The sequence below is a fragment of the Corythoichthys intestinalis genome, chromosome 4, assembly GCF_030265065.1.
Source record: "Corythoichthys intestinalis isolate RoL2023-P3 chromosome 4, ASM3026506v1, whole genome shotgun sequence".
In the NCBI taxonomy this organism is placed as follows: Eukaryota; Metazoa; Chordata; class Actinopteri; order Syngnathiformes; family Syngnathidae; genus Corythoichthys; species Corythoichthys intestinalis.
In genome coordinates, this window is record NC_080398.1 from 44,935,536 (window position 1) to 44,952,492 (window position 16,957).

The window sequence follows — 16,957 nt, forward strand, 5'->3', positions numbered from 1 at the left end:
CAACATGTACAGAGAACAAGATGCGTTAGTAAACAGCCGCCATTTTAAAGCAGTAAACTTCAGAGGAAGGCTTGGCATAGTCTTCAAAACTCTATTATGAGGTCTATGGGCTCTGTTGTAGAGAACCTTCCTAGCTAACATAAGTAACTTTTTATCTAAAATACTCTTAAATAGGCAAAATCTTGACTTCAATTTATCACTAAATGATGAAACTTTTAAAACTTTCACATGACGAAAGTAGATGGAAGGGAACGAATGCAATAACGGGAGCAATTTTACCAACTTTAACAGTTGATTCACAACATCAAATGACTTCCAAACATGGCAAAGGTTACTATGTCGTTATCGCAATATCCACAATACCCCTGTGTCTAGTTAAGTTTAGTTTAGTATAAAGAATTGGGCTAGGGCCATTTGTCCCAAAAACACTTTAAACATCACATAGTGTGACCTGTTTTTTTTATATTATTTTTATTTATTTTTATTTTTTTTTTTGAGAAAAAAATAAATAAAAATGGTCACCAGTCACTTTGCCAAGTAACTAATTACTCTTGCATTCAGGTAACTGAGTTACTAACGCACTTACTTTTTGGGAGAAGTAATTTTTAACTGTAATTACTTAAGATTAACAACACTGGTGGTGAGACTATTCAATAGAGACCCATGATCATCCACTTTTGCCATCATGACAGATGCAACTGATAATGTTGGAAACAGCACAGAATTATACAAAATCATTTGCATGGACGCACAAAAACATCTGCAACTTGCTAAAAAAAAAATGAGAAACTGCTCTTTCGATGTGCACTTGTGATACGATGTTGTGAGGATCAAAAAAGTAGTTTAGAGAATTTCAGTTCTGATCTGAAAAACTAAAGCAAGTAATTGAGAATAACTGTCATGATAGAAGAGCAAAAAATCCCAACGCGCAGAAACACATCAAATTTTGATTGTCTTAGTATTTGTCGCCCTCTGCTGCTTCAGTTAAACAGCAGGCTGTTGATGTTTTTCCCCCAAAGTTTGAAGCCGATTATGTCCAGGTACCACTCGGAAATACAGTATGAAAATTTCAGGCTCGTATAAAATGGTGCCCAACTTTTTAATTTAGAACCTTCAATTTCAGACCTTATAAGCGGCGTTGTGTCATGAAAGTAACTCGCTGATCTAGAAGCAATAATGCGCATCGTCTTACGACGACAAAGCGGAAGAGGCATTTTCCTTTCTTGGCGCGTCAGTCATGTAGTGTAGTTGGACGCTTGATCATGAGGCGCTTCACTGGTCTTGATGAAGAGGTAAGTGATGCACACGTTCTCCCGCACTTCACTTTAATGTCAAAATTTTCTTGTCGATTTTTAGTTAAAGCTCAGACTCTTATTGAATCTCACATGAAGAATATTGCAAGGAATAAAAGGCATCTGTATTATTTTAAAATTTAATTACGTATTGGTTATGTTAAATTATATTATTGTTGTAGTCATACTTTATGGTATTTTTTAAATCAAAATGTACTATTGTTGAAAAGCATTGTATGTTGATAATGGTTTCATAGTCTATGGTTCATTTTAAAAACTTTAAAGCCGAAATAAGAATGGCTTTTTATCAATTAGAAACTACTTTCAATAATCCATAACTATTAATTAAAGTGGCTTAAAACTAAAAATGTTTGCTGGGTATTTGCCATAGAAAGTATGTAGATCATAAAAATGTGTTTTTCATATTTGCCACTTATTAAAAGCAGTTCTCAACATATTGCATTACAGTTCACACCATTAAAAAAACTACCTCAGATATTAACTGGTGTCTGATGAGAAGTCTAGTGTGTTTTAATACATTTAATTATTTAGTTTAATAATAGTGTGCGTTCAACACTGTATCAACTGTTTGTAATATTTGTCCTTATATGTAGTAGTCATAAGACTAGTCTTAAAATACATTACGTGGTACTATCATGTTGAACACACTTGACCACAGGCTGCTTTTGTTGACCTGATGTGTTTCAGTGCACATGCAGTGTTAAAACATTGAAAGCAAAAGTCATCTTACTATTATGTTGAACACTCTTGACCTCAAGCTGCTTTTATTGACCTGATGTGTTTCAGTGCACATGCAGTGTTAAAACAAAAAGCAAAAGTCACGCTGCCTTTTCACAATGTATCGTTCTCGATGGTATTACAATGGATAAAGAACTGTGGTTTCAGTCGGCTCTACAGCATAAAGCATAAAATGTGTGAATTATGAGACGTTATTGTGCAGCTGTAAAAGTAATATGATTTTATGCCCGTACGTCTTTCTCCTCACCAGCAAGGAAAGGCACTAAATTAAAAGGTAAATGATAGTTCATTTGGCTGACTTCAGTGCAGCAGTTGGGGTTCAGTTTCTACACAGTCTTTGCTAGTGTGATCGTGAATACACTGCTGGCCAAAATTATTGGCACCCATGCAGTTCTGTCAAATAGTGCTCAATTTCTCCCAGAAAATGATAGCAATTACAAATGCTTTGGTAGTACTCTTATTTTATTTTGCTTGAAAAAAAAAAAAAAAGAATGGGGGGAAAAAAAGGATCATTATCATTTTATACGAAACCAGACAAAAGTATTGGCACCCTTTGAAAAATCATGTGATGCTTCTCTAATTTGTGTAATTAACAGCACGTGTTACTTACCTGTGGCACATAACAGGTGGTGGCAAAAACTAAATCATGCTTGCAGCCAGTTAAAATGGATTAAAGTTGACTCAACCTCTTTCCTCTGTCCTTGTGTGTGTTCAAAATTGAGCATGGAGAAAAGAAAGAAGTCCAAAGAACCGTCTGAGGACTTGAGAAGCAAAATTGTGAGGAAGCATGGACAATCTCAAGGCTACAAGTCCATCTCCAAAGACCTGAATGTTCCTTTGTCTACCGTGTGAAGTGTCATCAATAAGTGTAAAGCCCATGGCACTGTGGTTAACCTCCCTAGACATGGACGGAAAGGAAAAATTGACGAGAGATTTCAGCGAAAGAGTGTGCAGATGGTGTATAAAGAACCTCGACTAACATCCAAACAAGTTCAAGCTGTCCTGCAGTCCAAGGCTACAACAGTGTCAACCCGTACTATCCATCACTGTCTGAATTAAAAGGGAATCTATGGTAGGATACCCAGGAAGACCCCACTTCTCACCCAGAGACATAAAAAGCAAGGCTGGAGTTTGCCAAAACTTACCTGAGAAAGCCAAAAACGTTTTGGAAGAATGTTCGCTGTTTAGACGAGTCAAAAGTAGAGCTTTTTGGGGAAAGGCATCAACATAGAGTTTACAGGGAAAACAAACTTCAAAGAAAAGAACATGGTCCATACAGTCAAACATGGCGGAGGTTCCCTGATGTTTTGGGGTTGCTTTTCTGCCTCTGGCATTGCATTGCTTGACTGTGTGCATGGCATTATGAAGTCTGAAGACTACCAACAAATTTTGCAGCATAATGTAGTGCCCAGTGTGAGAAAACTGGGTCTACCTCAGAAGTCATGGGTCTTCCAGCAGGACAATGGCCCAAAACAGACTTCAAAAAGCACTAGAAAATGGTGTGAGAGAAAGCACTGAAGGCCAGCAATGAGTCCAGACCTGAATCCCATAGAACACCTGTGGAGAGATCTGAAAATGGCAGTTTGGAGAAGACACCCTCCAAATCTCATGGGCCAGGAGGACTTGGCCAAAGAAGAATGCTGTAAAATTCCAGCAGAGCATTGTAGGAATCTCATTGATGGATACCGGAAGCGGTTGTTCGCAGTTATTTTGTCTAAAGGTTGTGCTACCAAGTATTAGGCTGAGGGTGCCAATACTTTTGTCCGACCCATTTTTTGAGTTTTGTGGAAAACGATAATGATTTAATGTTTTTTTCATTCTCTTTAATGTTTTTTCATTGCAAGGAAAATAAATAAAGGTATTACTACCTATCCATCCATCCATCCATCCATCCATCCATCCATCCATCCATCCATCCATCCATCCATCCATCCATCCATCCATCCATCCATCCATCCATCCATCCATCCATCCATCCATTATCTTCCGCTTGTTCCGGGGTCGGGTCGCGAGGGCAGCAGCTTTAACAGGGAAGCCCAGACTTCCCTCTCCCCAGCCACTTCAACCAGCTCCTCCGGCGGGATCCCAAGGCGTTCCCAGGCCAGCCGAGAGACAGTCTCTCCAGCGTGTCCTGGGTCGTCCCCGGGGCCTCCCGCCGGTGGGACATGCCCGGAACACCTCTCCAGGGAGGCGTCCGGGAGGCATCCGAACCAGATGCCCGAGCCACCTCAGCTGGCTCCTCTCTACGCGGAGGAGTAGCGGCTCGACGCCAAGTCCCTCCCAGATGACCGAGCTTCTCACCCTATCTCTAAGGGAAAGTTCGGACACCCTGCGGAGGAAACTCATTTCGGCCGCTTGTATCCGGGATCTTGTTCTTTCGGTCACAACCCAAAGCTCGTGACCATAGGTGAGGGTAAGAAACGTAGATCGACTGGTAAATCGAGAGCTTTGCCTTTCGGCTCAGCTCTTTCTTCACCACTGCGGACCGGTGCAGAGTCCGCAGTACTGCAGACGCTGCACCGATTTGCCTGTCGATCTCCCGCTCCCTCCTACCGTCACTCGTGAACAAGACCCCTAGATACTTGAACTCCTCCACTTGGGGCAGGATCTCATCTCCGACCCGGAGAGGGCACTCCACCCTTTTCCGACTGAGGACCATGGTCTCGGATTTGGAGGTGCTGATCTTCATCCCAACCGCTTCACACTCAGCTGCGAACCGCTCCAGTGAGAGTTGGAGGTCGCGGCTTGATGAAGCCAACAGCACTAAATCATCTGCAAAAAGCAGAGATTCAATGCTGAGGTCACCAAACCGGACCCCCTCAACGCTTCGGCTGCGCCTAGAAATTCTGTCCATAAAAAATATTAACAAAAGCGGTGACAAAGGGCAGCCTTGGCGGAGTCCAACCCTCACTGGGAACGAATTCGACTTACTGCCGGCAATGCGGACCAAACTCTGACACCGGTCGTACAGGGACCGAACAGCCCTTACCAAGGGGCTCGGTACCCCGTACTCCCGGAGCACCCCCCACAGGACTCCCCGAGGCACACGGTCGAACGCCTTCTCCAGATCCACAAAACACATGTAGACTGATCGGGCGAACTCCCATGCACCCTCGAGGACCCTGCCGAGGGTGTAGAGCTGGTCCACTGTTCCACGGCCGGGACGAAAACCACACTGCTCCTCCTGAATCCGAGATTCGACTTCTCGGCGGACTCTCCTCTCCAGCACCCCTGAATAGACTTTACCAGGGAGGCTGAGGAGTGTGATCCCTCTATAATTGGAACACACCCTCCGGTCCCCCTTCTTTAAAAGGGGGACCACCACCCCGGTCTGCCAATCCGGAGTACTGTCCCCGATGTCCACGCGATGTTGTAGAGACGTGTCAGCCACAACACCCCTACAACATCCAGAGCCTTTAGGAACTCCAGGCGGATCTCATCTACCCCCGCAGACTTGCCACCGAGGAGCTTTCCAACCGCCTCAGTGACTTCAACCCCAGAAATTGAAGAGCCCACCTCGGAGTCCCCAGACTCTGCTTCCTCAAAGGAAGGCGTGTCGGTGGAATTGAGGAGGGCCTCGAAGTATTCTCCCCACCGGCTCACGACGTCCCGAGTCGAGGTCAGCAGTACACCATCTTCACTATACACAGTGTTAATGGTGCACTGCTTTCCTCTCCTCAGGCGCCGGATGGTGGACCAGAATTTCCTCGAAGCCGTCCAGAAGTCGTTTTCCATGGCCTCGCCGAACTCCTCCAATGTCCGGGTTTTTGCCTCGGCGACCGCCGAAGCCGCAGTCCGCTTGGCCAGCCGGTACCTGTCAGCTGCCTCCGGAGTCCCACAGGCCAAAAAGGCCCGATAGGCCTCCTTCTTCAGCTTGACGGCATCCCTTACCGCTGGTGTCCACCAGCGGGTTCGGGGATTGCCGCCACGACAGGCACCAACCACCTTACAGGCCACAGCTCTGATCGGCCACCTCAGCAATGGAGGTGCGGAACATGGCCCACTCGGACTCAATGTCCCCCACCTCCCCCGGGACAAGGGAGAAGTTCTGCCGGAGGTGGGTGTTGAAACTCTTTCTGACAGGGGATTCTGCCAGACGTTCCCAGCAGACCCTCACAATACGTTTGGGCCTGCCAGGTCTGGCCAGCATCTTCCCCCGCCATCGGAGCCAACACACCACCAGGTGGTGATCAGTTGACAGCTCCGGCCCTCTCTTCACCCGAGTGTCCAAAACATGCGGCCGCAAGTCCGATGACACGATTACGAAGTCGATCATCGAACTGCGGCCTAGGGTGTCCTGGTGCCAAGTGTACATATGGACACCCCTATGTTTGAACATGGTGTTCGTTATAGACAAACCGTGACGAGCACAGAAGTCCAATAACAGAACACCACTCAGGTTCTGATCGGGGGGGCCGTTCCTCCCAATCACGCCCCTCCAGGTCCAGGTGAAGTCCCCCAGGAGAACGAGGGAGTCCCCAGAGGGGGCGCTCTCTAGCACACCCTCCAAGGACTCCAAAAAGGGTGGGTATTCTGAACTGCTGTTCGGTGCATAAGCGCAAACAACAGTTAGAACCCGTCCCCCCCACCCTAAGGCGGAGGGAGGCTACCCTCTCGTCTACCGGGGTAAACCCCAACGTACAGGCGCCAAGCCGGGGGGCAATAAGTATGCCCACACCTGCCCGGCGCCTCTCACCATGGGCAACTCCAGAGTGGAAGAGAGTCCAACCCCTCTCGAGAGGATTGGTATTGGAACCCAAGCTGTGTGTGGAGGAGAGTCCGACTATATCTAGTCGGAACTTCTCTGCCTCACACACCAGCTCAGGCTCCTTCCCTGCCAGAGAGGTGACATTCCATGTCCCAAGAGTTAGCTTCTGCAGCTGGGGGTCGGACCGCCAAGGCCCCCGCCTTTGGCTGCCGTCCAACTCCCTACGCACCCGACCCCTTTGGCCCCTCCCACAGGTGGTGAGCCCATGGGAAGGGGAACCCATGTTGCCTTTTCGGGCTGAGCCCGGCCGGGCCCCATGGGGACAGGCCCGGCCACCAGACGCTTGCCTTCGAGCCCCACCTCCAGAGGGGGGGCCCGGTAACCCGCGTCCGGGCAAGGGAAACTGGGGTTCATTTATGTTGCTCATCATAAGGGGTCTTTTTGAGCCATACTTTGTCTGGCCCCTCACCTAGGACCTGTTTGCCATGGGTGACCCTACCAGGGGCTTAAAGCCCCAGACAACATAGCTCCTAGGATCATTGAGACACGCAAACCCCTCCACCACGATAAGGTGATGACTCACGTGGGGTATTACTACCTAAGCATTTGTAATTAAATGTGATGACATAACTTACTTATTTTTTCTAGGCGGCCTCCAATTACTACCTAAGCATTTGTAATTGCAATCATTTTTTGGGAGAAATTGAGCATCATCTGACAGAATTGCAGGGGTGCCAATACTTTTGGCCAGCAGTGTACTTGTCTCTCTCTATCTACTTTGTGATTGGTTGGCGACCAGTCCAGGGAGAACAGTAGTTCCTCTTTCTTGTTGGCAGTTTCCCATGGCCTTCAACAGGATAACTGCGTACAGCGATATAGGATGAAAATTAATTAGAATTTGTCACGTTTAGGGGAGACACAGAAAAATAAATTTCATGCTAGGCTCTTAAGAAGACTATTCATTGAAATGTGATCAACAAAGAGAACAATGCACAAGTCCAGCTGTAGCTTTGAGTAAAATGGACAGTCATGTGCTTCCATTAAAGCGCAATGTGGTATAAGAATATGTAGTGATAGAAACTGCTCTGTTTAATGTTCATGTTGTAATGCATGCATGTCTTATCGATGTTATGGTGAAATCATTTTTTAAATATTTTGAGTAGCATAGCAAATAGCTACAACTTGCATTATCAGATGCTGATGAGGAAAGCCTTTGTCTGTTTTATAGCCACTCTGAAAAGAAAGTGTGCACACAGTATAATCGTAGTAGAAAATAATCTGTGTTTACACCACCACAACAGATTTGAAATCAAATGTGTTGGCTTTAAAGTCCCCAATCCAATACATCTCTTACAGTTTAGTTTAATTACACAAAACACAAAACCTCTGCCTCATTTTTGATGAACACTAATCAGGATGGTGGCAACATGACTTCCTATAGTTGCTCTAGTAGAAGATGTAAAATGTTTCTGAAAACACCGTTGTAGATGATTTCTAGCAAAAGAACATGTATTAAATGTAAAAGGTTGTTTAAACACTTTAACATTACACATATTTGTAGATTTATTACGAAGCGGATGTGAGAACTCCGGTGAGCAATGTCGGACTATCTACCTTCTCCTATGCTCGAGGCCTGTGTGGTGGTGGGAGCATCCAGTGAAAAACAACAGGAGGTCTGCCAGGTATTTTCCACAACTAAAACATGAACTAATGATTGGCCAGAATAATGTAAAAGTGCATGACGACTTTGCTTGAAGGCTGTGGATGGAAGTCAGGAAGACATCCTTTTGGAGCCAGAGGTCCTCTATGTCCAAGCGCCTCCCTTTGTCAGTAGGCCTCAAACTGCGAGCAAAGCAGTGAGGTCACATAGAAGGAAACATCGTTCCTTACTGAGGAAGAAGGGGAAGCGATCCCCGTCTGTTGCAATGGCCACTCAAGGTGCGAGATGGTTTTTGTTCATGAAATATCTAAAACTATATGTACCGTACTCACTAAAGGGTAGGAGGATCGATTTGGGGTGAAATTCCAGAATGAAAGGAAGGTGAACATGCTGATCTTTCTTTAAAGTTTATATTTCACATCTCCAGCAGTTCAAATTTTAAGTATGTGTTGCATTTTCACAACTGGTTTTCAAACTACGTGCTGAACTTCTTTGACCTGAAAGTTGTCAGTCGTGTTTGTTGCATGACTTACAAATTTCAATGACATCTGCTGTTTGTCTTTATTCATGCTTTTGTCCTTTAGCCCATCACAATTGTCCAGGTAAAGAGGCGACAGACGGGAGAAAAGGCAGTGACGACATCACTGTTCCCAAAGATATTGACCTCACAGCATTGCCTCAACTTTGCTTCCCTGGTAATAAACATTGACCTTCTTCTACACACAACGAAACGGACATTATACTCAATATGTATCTAAAGCACTTAAAAACACGTGTTGTACATAATCGTCAATGATAATGATGATACTCAAAAAAATTAGATAATGAAATAAATACAATACCATACAAGACCACACAACATTATACCATAAAATATTTACACTCAATTAAATGTGATGACATAACTTACTTATTTTTTCTAGGCGGCCTCCAAGTAACCAATGTAAAGCTGGAGGAACAGTTCCACTTCCTGGTTTTCACTGATGTCTTTGGCAACAAATCCCACGGAGTAGTAATGCAGTGTTCTCATCCCATCCAGGTTGGTATCTTTAAACAAGATCAGACACATGCGAGGCCATAGGAAGTCGAGTTGCATGACATTTGCTTTGCGTTACAGGAGTTGAGGTCCTCATGTCAGAATGGAGCTGGCTCAAAGATTTACTGTGCTTACAGTTTCTGTGTGATATCCAAGTATCCATACTTTACGGCCCTGAAAGACTGTCTGTCATGGTGAGTTGGAATAAAGCTCAACCAAGGACTGACATACCATTGTGTTCAGAAAAAATTATGTATATGTATATCAGTCTAAAGTGTGGAACATTATGTATACATTGAGTACGGTATATAAATGAGAAAAATGCTTGATTGAACTTTTCTGTGTATCACAAAGTCATTTTTACTTGTGTTAGCATTGTTTCAGAGATACTTCAAATCAGGGTTGGAATTACTGTAAACCGTCAGCTTCTATAAACGCCCTCTCACCTCTTATTACTTCAAACACACGCCATACGTCATCAGTCCACTCAATAACATTAATATGTACGGATGCACCATCCACATTTTTTCACTTCGGATCCGATCTTGTTACCTGAATTATGATACATGTTGATACTCTGTTTTCTGTAATATCATTTTTTGTTGATTTTATATGAGGCCTTACAAACTTCCATTAATAGGAATGTAAGAAACAGATCAGGGAATCTTGTTCAGAAGAAAAATCCCAAATGGCAGAAAACCTTTTCCAAACAGAGACAAGTCTCATTACATTATTCCACCGCTCACTGAGATAGACCTCTTTTCAGGCAATCCATTCCACATTCTCCAGCCTGCTAGCTAAGCAGACAGCAGAGAATTACTTGTGGAGTCATTTAAACTTACACCATTTAAGGTGAAGTAGATATGGCTCATGGATAGTAAATTTTCACAGATTGAATCGGCCTGATCCTGTCTGTGAGTTAAACTGCTATCAGAACTCGACACTGATACTGTATCGCCTCAATCCTTATTTACAGCATTTATTGAGCTGCAGCCTGTGACGTTACTGTACGTACAGTGCCTTGCAAAAGTATTCGGCCCCCTTGAACCTTGCAACCTTTCGCCACATTTCAGGCTTCAAACATAAAGATATAAAATTTTAATTTTTTGTCAAGAATCAACAACAAGTGGGACACAATCGTGAAGTGGAACAAAATTTATTGGATAATTTAAACTTTTTTAACAAATAAAAAACTGAAAAGTGGGGTGTGCAATATTATTTGGCCCCCTTGCGTTAATACTTTGTAGCGCCACCTTTTGCTCCAATTACAGCTGCAAGTCGCTTGGGGTATGTTTCTATCAGTTTTGCACATCGAGAGACTGACATTTTTGCCCATTCTTCCTTGCAAAACAGCTCGAGCTCAGTGAGGTTGGATGGAGAGTGTTTGTGAACAGCAGTCTTCAGCTCTTTCCACAGATTCTCGATTGGATTCAGGTCTGGACTTTGACTTGGCCATTCTAACACCTGGATACGTTTATTTTTGAACCATTCCATTGTAGATTTGGCTTTATGTTTTGGATCATTGTCCTGTTGGAAGATAAATCTCCGTCCCAGTCTCAGGTCTTGTGCAGATACCAACAGGTTTTCTTCCAGAATGTTCCTGTATTTGGCTGCATCCATCTTCCCGTCAATTTTAACCATCTTCCCTGTCCCTGCTGAAGAAAGACAGGCCCAAACCATGATGCTGCCACCACCATGTCTGACAGTGGGGATGGTGTGTTCAGGGTGATGAGCTGTGTTGCTTTTACGCCAAACATATTGTTTTGCATTATGGCCAAAAAGTTCAATTTTGGTTTTATCTGACCATAGCACCTTCTTCCACATGTTTGGTGTGTCTCCCAGGTGGCTTGTGGCAAACTTTAAACGAGACTTTTTATGGATATCTTTGAGAAATGGCTTTCTTCTTGCCACTCTTCCATAAAGGCCAGATTTGTGCAGTGTACGACTGATTGTTGTCCTCTGGACAGACTCTCCCACCTCAGCTGTAGATCTCTGCAGTTCATCCAGAGTGATCATGGGCCTCTTGGCTGCATCTCTGATCAGTTTTCTCCTTGTTTGAGAAGAAAGTTTGGAAGGACGGCCGGGTCTTGGTAGATTTGCAGCGGTCTGATGCTCCTTCCATTTCAATATGATGACTTGCACAGTGCTCCTTGAGATGTTTAAAGCTTGGGAAATCTTTTTGTATCCAAATCCGGCTTTAAACTTCTCCACAACAGTATCTCGGAACTGCCTGGTGTGCTCCTTGGTTTTCATAATGCTCTCTGCACTTTAAACAGAACCCTGAGACTATCACAGAGCAGGTGCATTTATACGGAGACTTGATTACACACAGGCGGATTCTATTTATCATCATCGGTCATTTAGGACAACATTGGATCATTCAGAGATCCTCACTGAACTTCTGAAGTGAGTTTGCTGCACTGAAAGTAAAGGGGCCGAATAATATTGCACGCCCCACTTTTCAGTTTTTTATTTGTTAAAAAAGTTTAAATTATCCAATAAATGTTTTTCCACTTGACGATTGTGTCCCACTTGTTGTTGATTCTTGACAAAAAAAATTAAATTTCATATCTTATGTATATGTTTGAAGCCTGAAATGTGGCGAAAGGTTGCAAGATTCAAGGGGGCCGAATACTTTTGCAAGGCACTGTATGTGACTGTACAACAGAGCAATCACAGAACATTATTTATTCTAGCAATTCTTTTTAATTCTTGTATTTGTATTTCTACCCTCCTGTTTCACGGCCAGTCTTCTGACAGAGCTCCAAGATGGTTGTTTTTTGGACATTGAGGAGAAGGTCAAGGAGTTTACAGCCAAATTGACCCTGGTGCCGATTCCTCCTCCTGGACAACTTCACTTGGTACCTCTAACAGCCATAATAAAAATGTCTCTTTGCTTACCTTCACTGTGATGCACCACACATAATACTGTATTGTCCTCTCTAGGTGTTTACCTTGCATCCTTTGACCATCGAATTGCCATCAAGAGAGGATAAAGATTACCCAGCCGTAGATTTAGACCTTCATCTACCTTTCCTCTGCTTCCGGCCACGTCCCCTCCTGCAGGTACTACATACATGAAGACCTCCTTTATGCTTCTTCTGAAAGTATGCTGAGATGGAAATGTCACCTTTTCTTCCCTGTGCAGGTGTTATCTTGCCTCCTCCAAGAGCAAAGGGTAGTGCTTTTTTCCGCCAACTGGGCCCACTTGACACTAGTAGCAGAAAGCTTGTTGCTTTTTTTGCAGGTACATTCATCAATGGTGACATTAAATTGAATTATGTTCACTGATTATACTTTTTTGTTTGTAGACATTTTAATGCTGAAATATTAATACAATTGATGGTTGCCAGTTCACGCCATACCATCGACCTTGATGGGCCAATGACAGATGCGGAGGAATAAGGATAAGGAGTGCAAACATGAAGTTTGAAACTTTAAAATAAATACCGGTAAAACAATGATATAAGTGAATAAAATAAAAGAAAATTAATAAAATAAATAAATAAATCCTAAAATAAAGTAAAAATGAAAATAAATAATATTAGAAATGAAAAATAATTGTTAAAGTTAAAATAGAAATGTATTGAAATAAATATTGAGATGAATACTGAAATAAATGAAAACAATACTAGAAATAATCGCATTCTAATGAAAAATGCAGGTAATTCTTTAATATGCATTTATTCATGTTTCTCCATCCTTGGTTGATACAATATGACATTAGAAAGATGAGATTATTTTCTTTTGGATTATAACAAAACTTCCTCTTTGAGAAATAGGTCACTGTGACTCATTTTGAAGTATTGGGTCACCTATTTGATAAAAGAGTAGAATTTTTTGTGCCCCGCCTTTGGCTGGGGACCAGTTCAGGGTGTACCCCACCTGCTTGGGTTGTCAAAAAATATTGAAGTATTGATACTGAAATGTGTCTGGATATGATACTCGATCGTAAAAGTATAGATATTCAGCCCATCTTGTTGCCGCTGCATGTCCCCCACCTCGTCACCATGAAGACAGTATAGGTCCTCACACGTTTATTATCCCCTAATATTTTTCTATTTAGTGACATTTGTTTTATTAACTAATGTAATCGTTCTTGCACTACCACAGGTCACAAAAACAAACTGTTGTTATGGGAGAGATTTGATTTTGCACTACTCTTGATGGTAATGGTAATGGAGGATATTTTTGCTTTTCATTGTTAGTAGAAATTTTTTTAAAAACTTTTTTTTCTATTTATGTAGTATCGAACATTTCAAAGTTAACATTTTTAATATCGTGACAATACCACCGATAATCTGTACAGATGGTGATGATGATAATCATTATTTTGTATTCAAATGTGTTGTTTTTATTTCCACTTGTTTCACAAAAAGGTCACACCAGTATACAGTAGGTCCCCTGCACCCCAAAAATATTATTATATTCTGTTATTAATTTGCCATGTGGTGTTTTTGCCTTATCTTGTCCTTGCAGCCTTTGACATGGCAGCATCCTTATGTGCCAGTCCTGGCCAGTGGCATGTTGGACTTCCTCATGGCACCGACCTCCTTCCTCATGGGTTGTCACCTCAGCCATTTTGAAGAAGTTGCAGCAGTGAGGATAAATAGTTGGTGCAATTAAACTGATGACAAATTGTTATGAAATGAAAGTTTGTGTTGTTTCTGCCAACATAGGAGACAGATGATCTAATACTCATCAACATTGATAATGGAAGTGTGTCAACTTCATGTTCGGAAACTGTTGACCTACCCGAGATACCCCTACTTGCTGCAAACTGCTTTACACAAAGGTAAATGGAATATTGATAGATGCTACTACATTTGCATTATGCCCTTTGAAAAAGAATCACTATGGGTTTATTTAGGTGTCAATCCCTGCGGATCCATTTTGACTTGGACCAGTGCAAGCGTGCAAGCTGCACTGATATTGAGCATCAGCGTGTTCAGAGACGAGCGTGGCGCCGCAATCTAAACCTTGACATCCAGAGACTCACCACTGAGCTCATTGTCAACATATTCAGGTTGTTGCTGGGTTTTGTTCAGGGGTTATCATTTCAAAATAGAACGAAGCATTACCATAGCCTTCAAAATCTTATTGGAAATCATAATTGCAGTACAAAAAAATAGCATATTCATCTACAATGTGAAGAGAAAATAATAAATAAACAATGATTATTTTTCATTTTAATTCCTTAAGCACTCATGTTTGTCTCAAACATTCTACACTGATTTTGGGACTGTTAAAAGGAAAAGTGAATTTATTTCCCGTAGTATTTTGATTAACGTAGTCTTCAACAACCTGACATAACAACCATATACTGAAAACCATCAAAAGTATGGTGTGATGACATAAATCATCTGAATACCCTGACAATACTTACTAGTACTGTCACGTAATAATATAATATTTCTATGTGTGGCTTTTGTAGGGATGTTAGCAGCCACTTGAACTATGAACACCGTGTTTTTAACAGTGAAGAGTTCCTGAAAAGCAGAGAACCTACAGAACAACTTTTCTACAAGAATGTAAATGCTTTTCTGTTCTTACCTACTAGTATATGTGCCAAACAATATTTGGTAATACTTTATTTGAATGCTTCATATGACTGTGTCTTGCACTTCCTGAACATAGGATTTTTTAAAATTGTATACTTTTATTCTTGCAAGCCACTTTCGAAATTTTTACTTGTGCAATATTCAATGCCTTCACTGTCAACTGCTGCTACTTCACTTCAATTATTTGCACTGCCTGAACATAGGACTACCTCATACATATTTTATATCTATTTAGATTTTATACTTTTACTCTTGCAAGCCACTTTCGAGATGTTTTACTTGTCCTGCACTGTAAAGAGAGATGCTCCACAATTTCATTATACAATCGTGTAATGACAATAAAGGGCTATTCTATCCTAAAAAATAATCATGATATGATACCTATAATGAACATGAATGCATGCTTATGACAGATGTCATTAATTGACCTAACTCAAAGACTTTTGAAACACTTGTATAGCTTATATACTGTATTCTTCCTAGTTGGAGTCATTCATACGTTTGTGTTTGGGTACGGCTTTGTCACAGGTTTTGGAGACGCACATCTTCCATTCTTTCCTCAGAGACCGTCTCAACAGAAAGATGGACAATTTTGCTCGCATGGAAATCAGCACTCGATCAGAGATGCAAAAGTAAGTGTGCTTTATTGGTATGGTATTTAGTCTTATCGAATTGTAAATTAACATATCCATGATGAAATTTCCACAAAAATCGTGACCGCTTGCTTGCGTGCTTCCTTGAGTTGTTGCTTGCCATGTCGCTCTTACTAAGTCCTGCTACGAGAGAAGTTGCCTCTCATCACGTTCACAAAGCCTCACTCGCCTGATAGCTAAGTTCTGTAGACATGAGAAACATTAAAAAGCAGCATCCACATTGTAACAAGCTATGGTAACAAGAAGAGATTTGGCACTTGACCGGCCTTGTTTGCACACAGTGAGCGGACACGCCAACAGCGTTTAAGACCTGTTGGGCGGCCTTACTTTTCCAAATTTTCAAGCCTTATTATGTAAACACAGTTAGCAATTTGTTGTTATTAGTTGAATTTTGGCACGCTTGTTGATAACACTTTTTTCTTTGATGCAATCAAATAATTTGATGTTGACCTCCACTGGAGTGTACCTTTAATCATAACTGAAGTGGGTCACATTGCACTTCACCATATTCTATCTCATTATCTCATTGCCTCTTATTTATAGTGTACCGTATTTCACAAGTCACTATGTGCGAAGCTGCTTCCAACCTTCAATACAAGTTCCCTCTCTGCCTTGAAGAACCACCTCTAGTTTTGCCGCTCCATTCAACCCTTATTTCATTTATTAATTTAAAAATATAATGAACGATTAGTCTACAGAAAACCCTAGCCCTTATTATCTAGAGGAATTGTTTTGTTAGGGCAAATGTAAATGTCTGTATCCTGAACCTGTTACCCCAGGATGAAGGCATCAGTGGAAAGCCCACGAAGGCCCACCATGCAGGAGATTCAAGCTCGTAGAAAGAGCTCCCTCCCCGAGTTTAAGCTGTTTACTAGACAAGGAATGAGCCTTCCCAACCTGGGAGATCAAGACCAAACCATGAACTTTCAAAGAAGTTCCTTACTCACCAGAATCATCATGTGCGAACCTGGTAAGACTGAAGTCAACAATCTGAAAAGAACTGCACATGAAGTGATTGGTTGCAACAACCAGCATCATTGTGTTTCTACATTCTGTTTTTATCCTAGTACAAAGTAGGTCTCATAAGCCTATAAATATATTCAAGCTCCCAGAATTCCCAGAATCTGTGTCCTTCCATGCTGTTCAAACTTACTACGCTGAGCTGATTCATCTTCTTAGCAAAGCGATCGACTCAGTCAAAAATGACGACTCGACTCTTCTAGCCAGGTATTTTTATTCTATTATCTACAAGCACAAGGCACTAATGCAAATGGTGAATAACGGTGGC

General features: G+C 42.2%; 1 protein-coding gene across 2 annotated transcripts in view; it reads left to right on the forward strand.

The window, feature by feature from the left end:
* The first annotated feature begins 1,151 nt into the window (after nucleotides 1-1,151).
* LOC130915211 (DENN domain-containing protein 3-like) overlaps nucleotides 1,152-16,957 on the forward strand; it is a 64,432-nt gene continuing 48,626 nt past the window's right edge. For both annotated transcript variants that reach the window (XR_009063066.1, XM_057835077.1), the window contains exons 1-16: nucleotides 1,152-1,292; nucleotides 8,321-8,441; nucleotides 8,517-8,697; nucleotides 9,004-9,114; nucleotides 9,343-9,458; nucleotides 9,537-9,649; nucleotides 12,205-12,316; nucleotides 12,402-12,521; nucleotides 12,604-12,702; nucleotides 13,935-14,054; nucleotides 14,135-14,250; nucleotides 14,326-14,481; nucleotides 14,890-14,986; nucleotides 15,545-15,648; nucleotides 16,449-16,639; nucleotides 16,737-16,896. Coding sequence is in view for 1 of the 2 variants with exons in the window: in XM_057835077.1 (XP_057691060.1) it covers nucleotides 8,358-8,441; nucleotides 8,517-8,697; nucleotides 9,004-9,114; nucleotides 9,343-9,458; nucleotides 9,537-9,649; nucleotides 12,205-12,316; nucleotides 12,402-12,521; nucleotides 12,604-12,702; nucleotides 13,935-14,054; nucleotides 14,135-14,250; nucleotides 14,326-14,481; nucleotides 14,890-14,986; nucleotides 15,545-15,648; nucleotides 16,449-16,639; nucleotides 16,737-16,896 (1,880 nt within the window). In the remaining variant the exon portion in view is untranslated. The remainder of the gene's footprint in view (nucleotides 1,293-8,320; nucleotides 8,442-8,516; nucleotides 8,698-9,003; nucleotides 9,115-9,342; nucleotides 9,459-9,536; nucleotides 9,650-12,204; nucleotides 12,317-12,401; nucleotides 12,522-12,603; nucleotides 12,703-13,934; nucleotides 14,055-14,134; nucleotides 14,251-14,325; nucleotides 14,482-14,889; nucleotides 14,987-15,544; nucleotides 15,649-16,448; nucleotides 16,640-16,736; nucleotides 16,897-16,957) is intronic.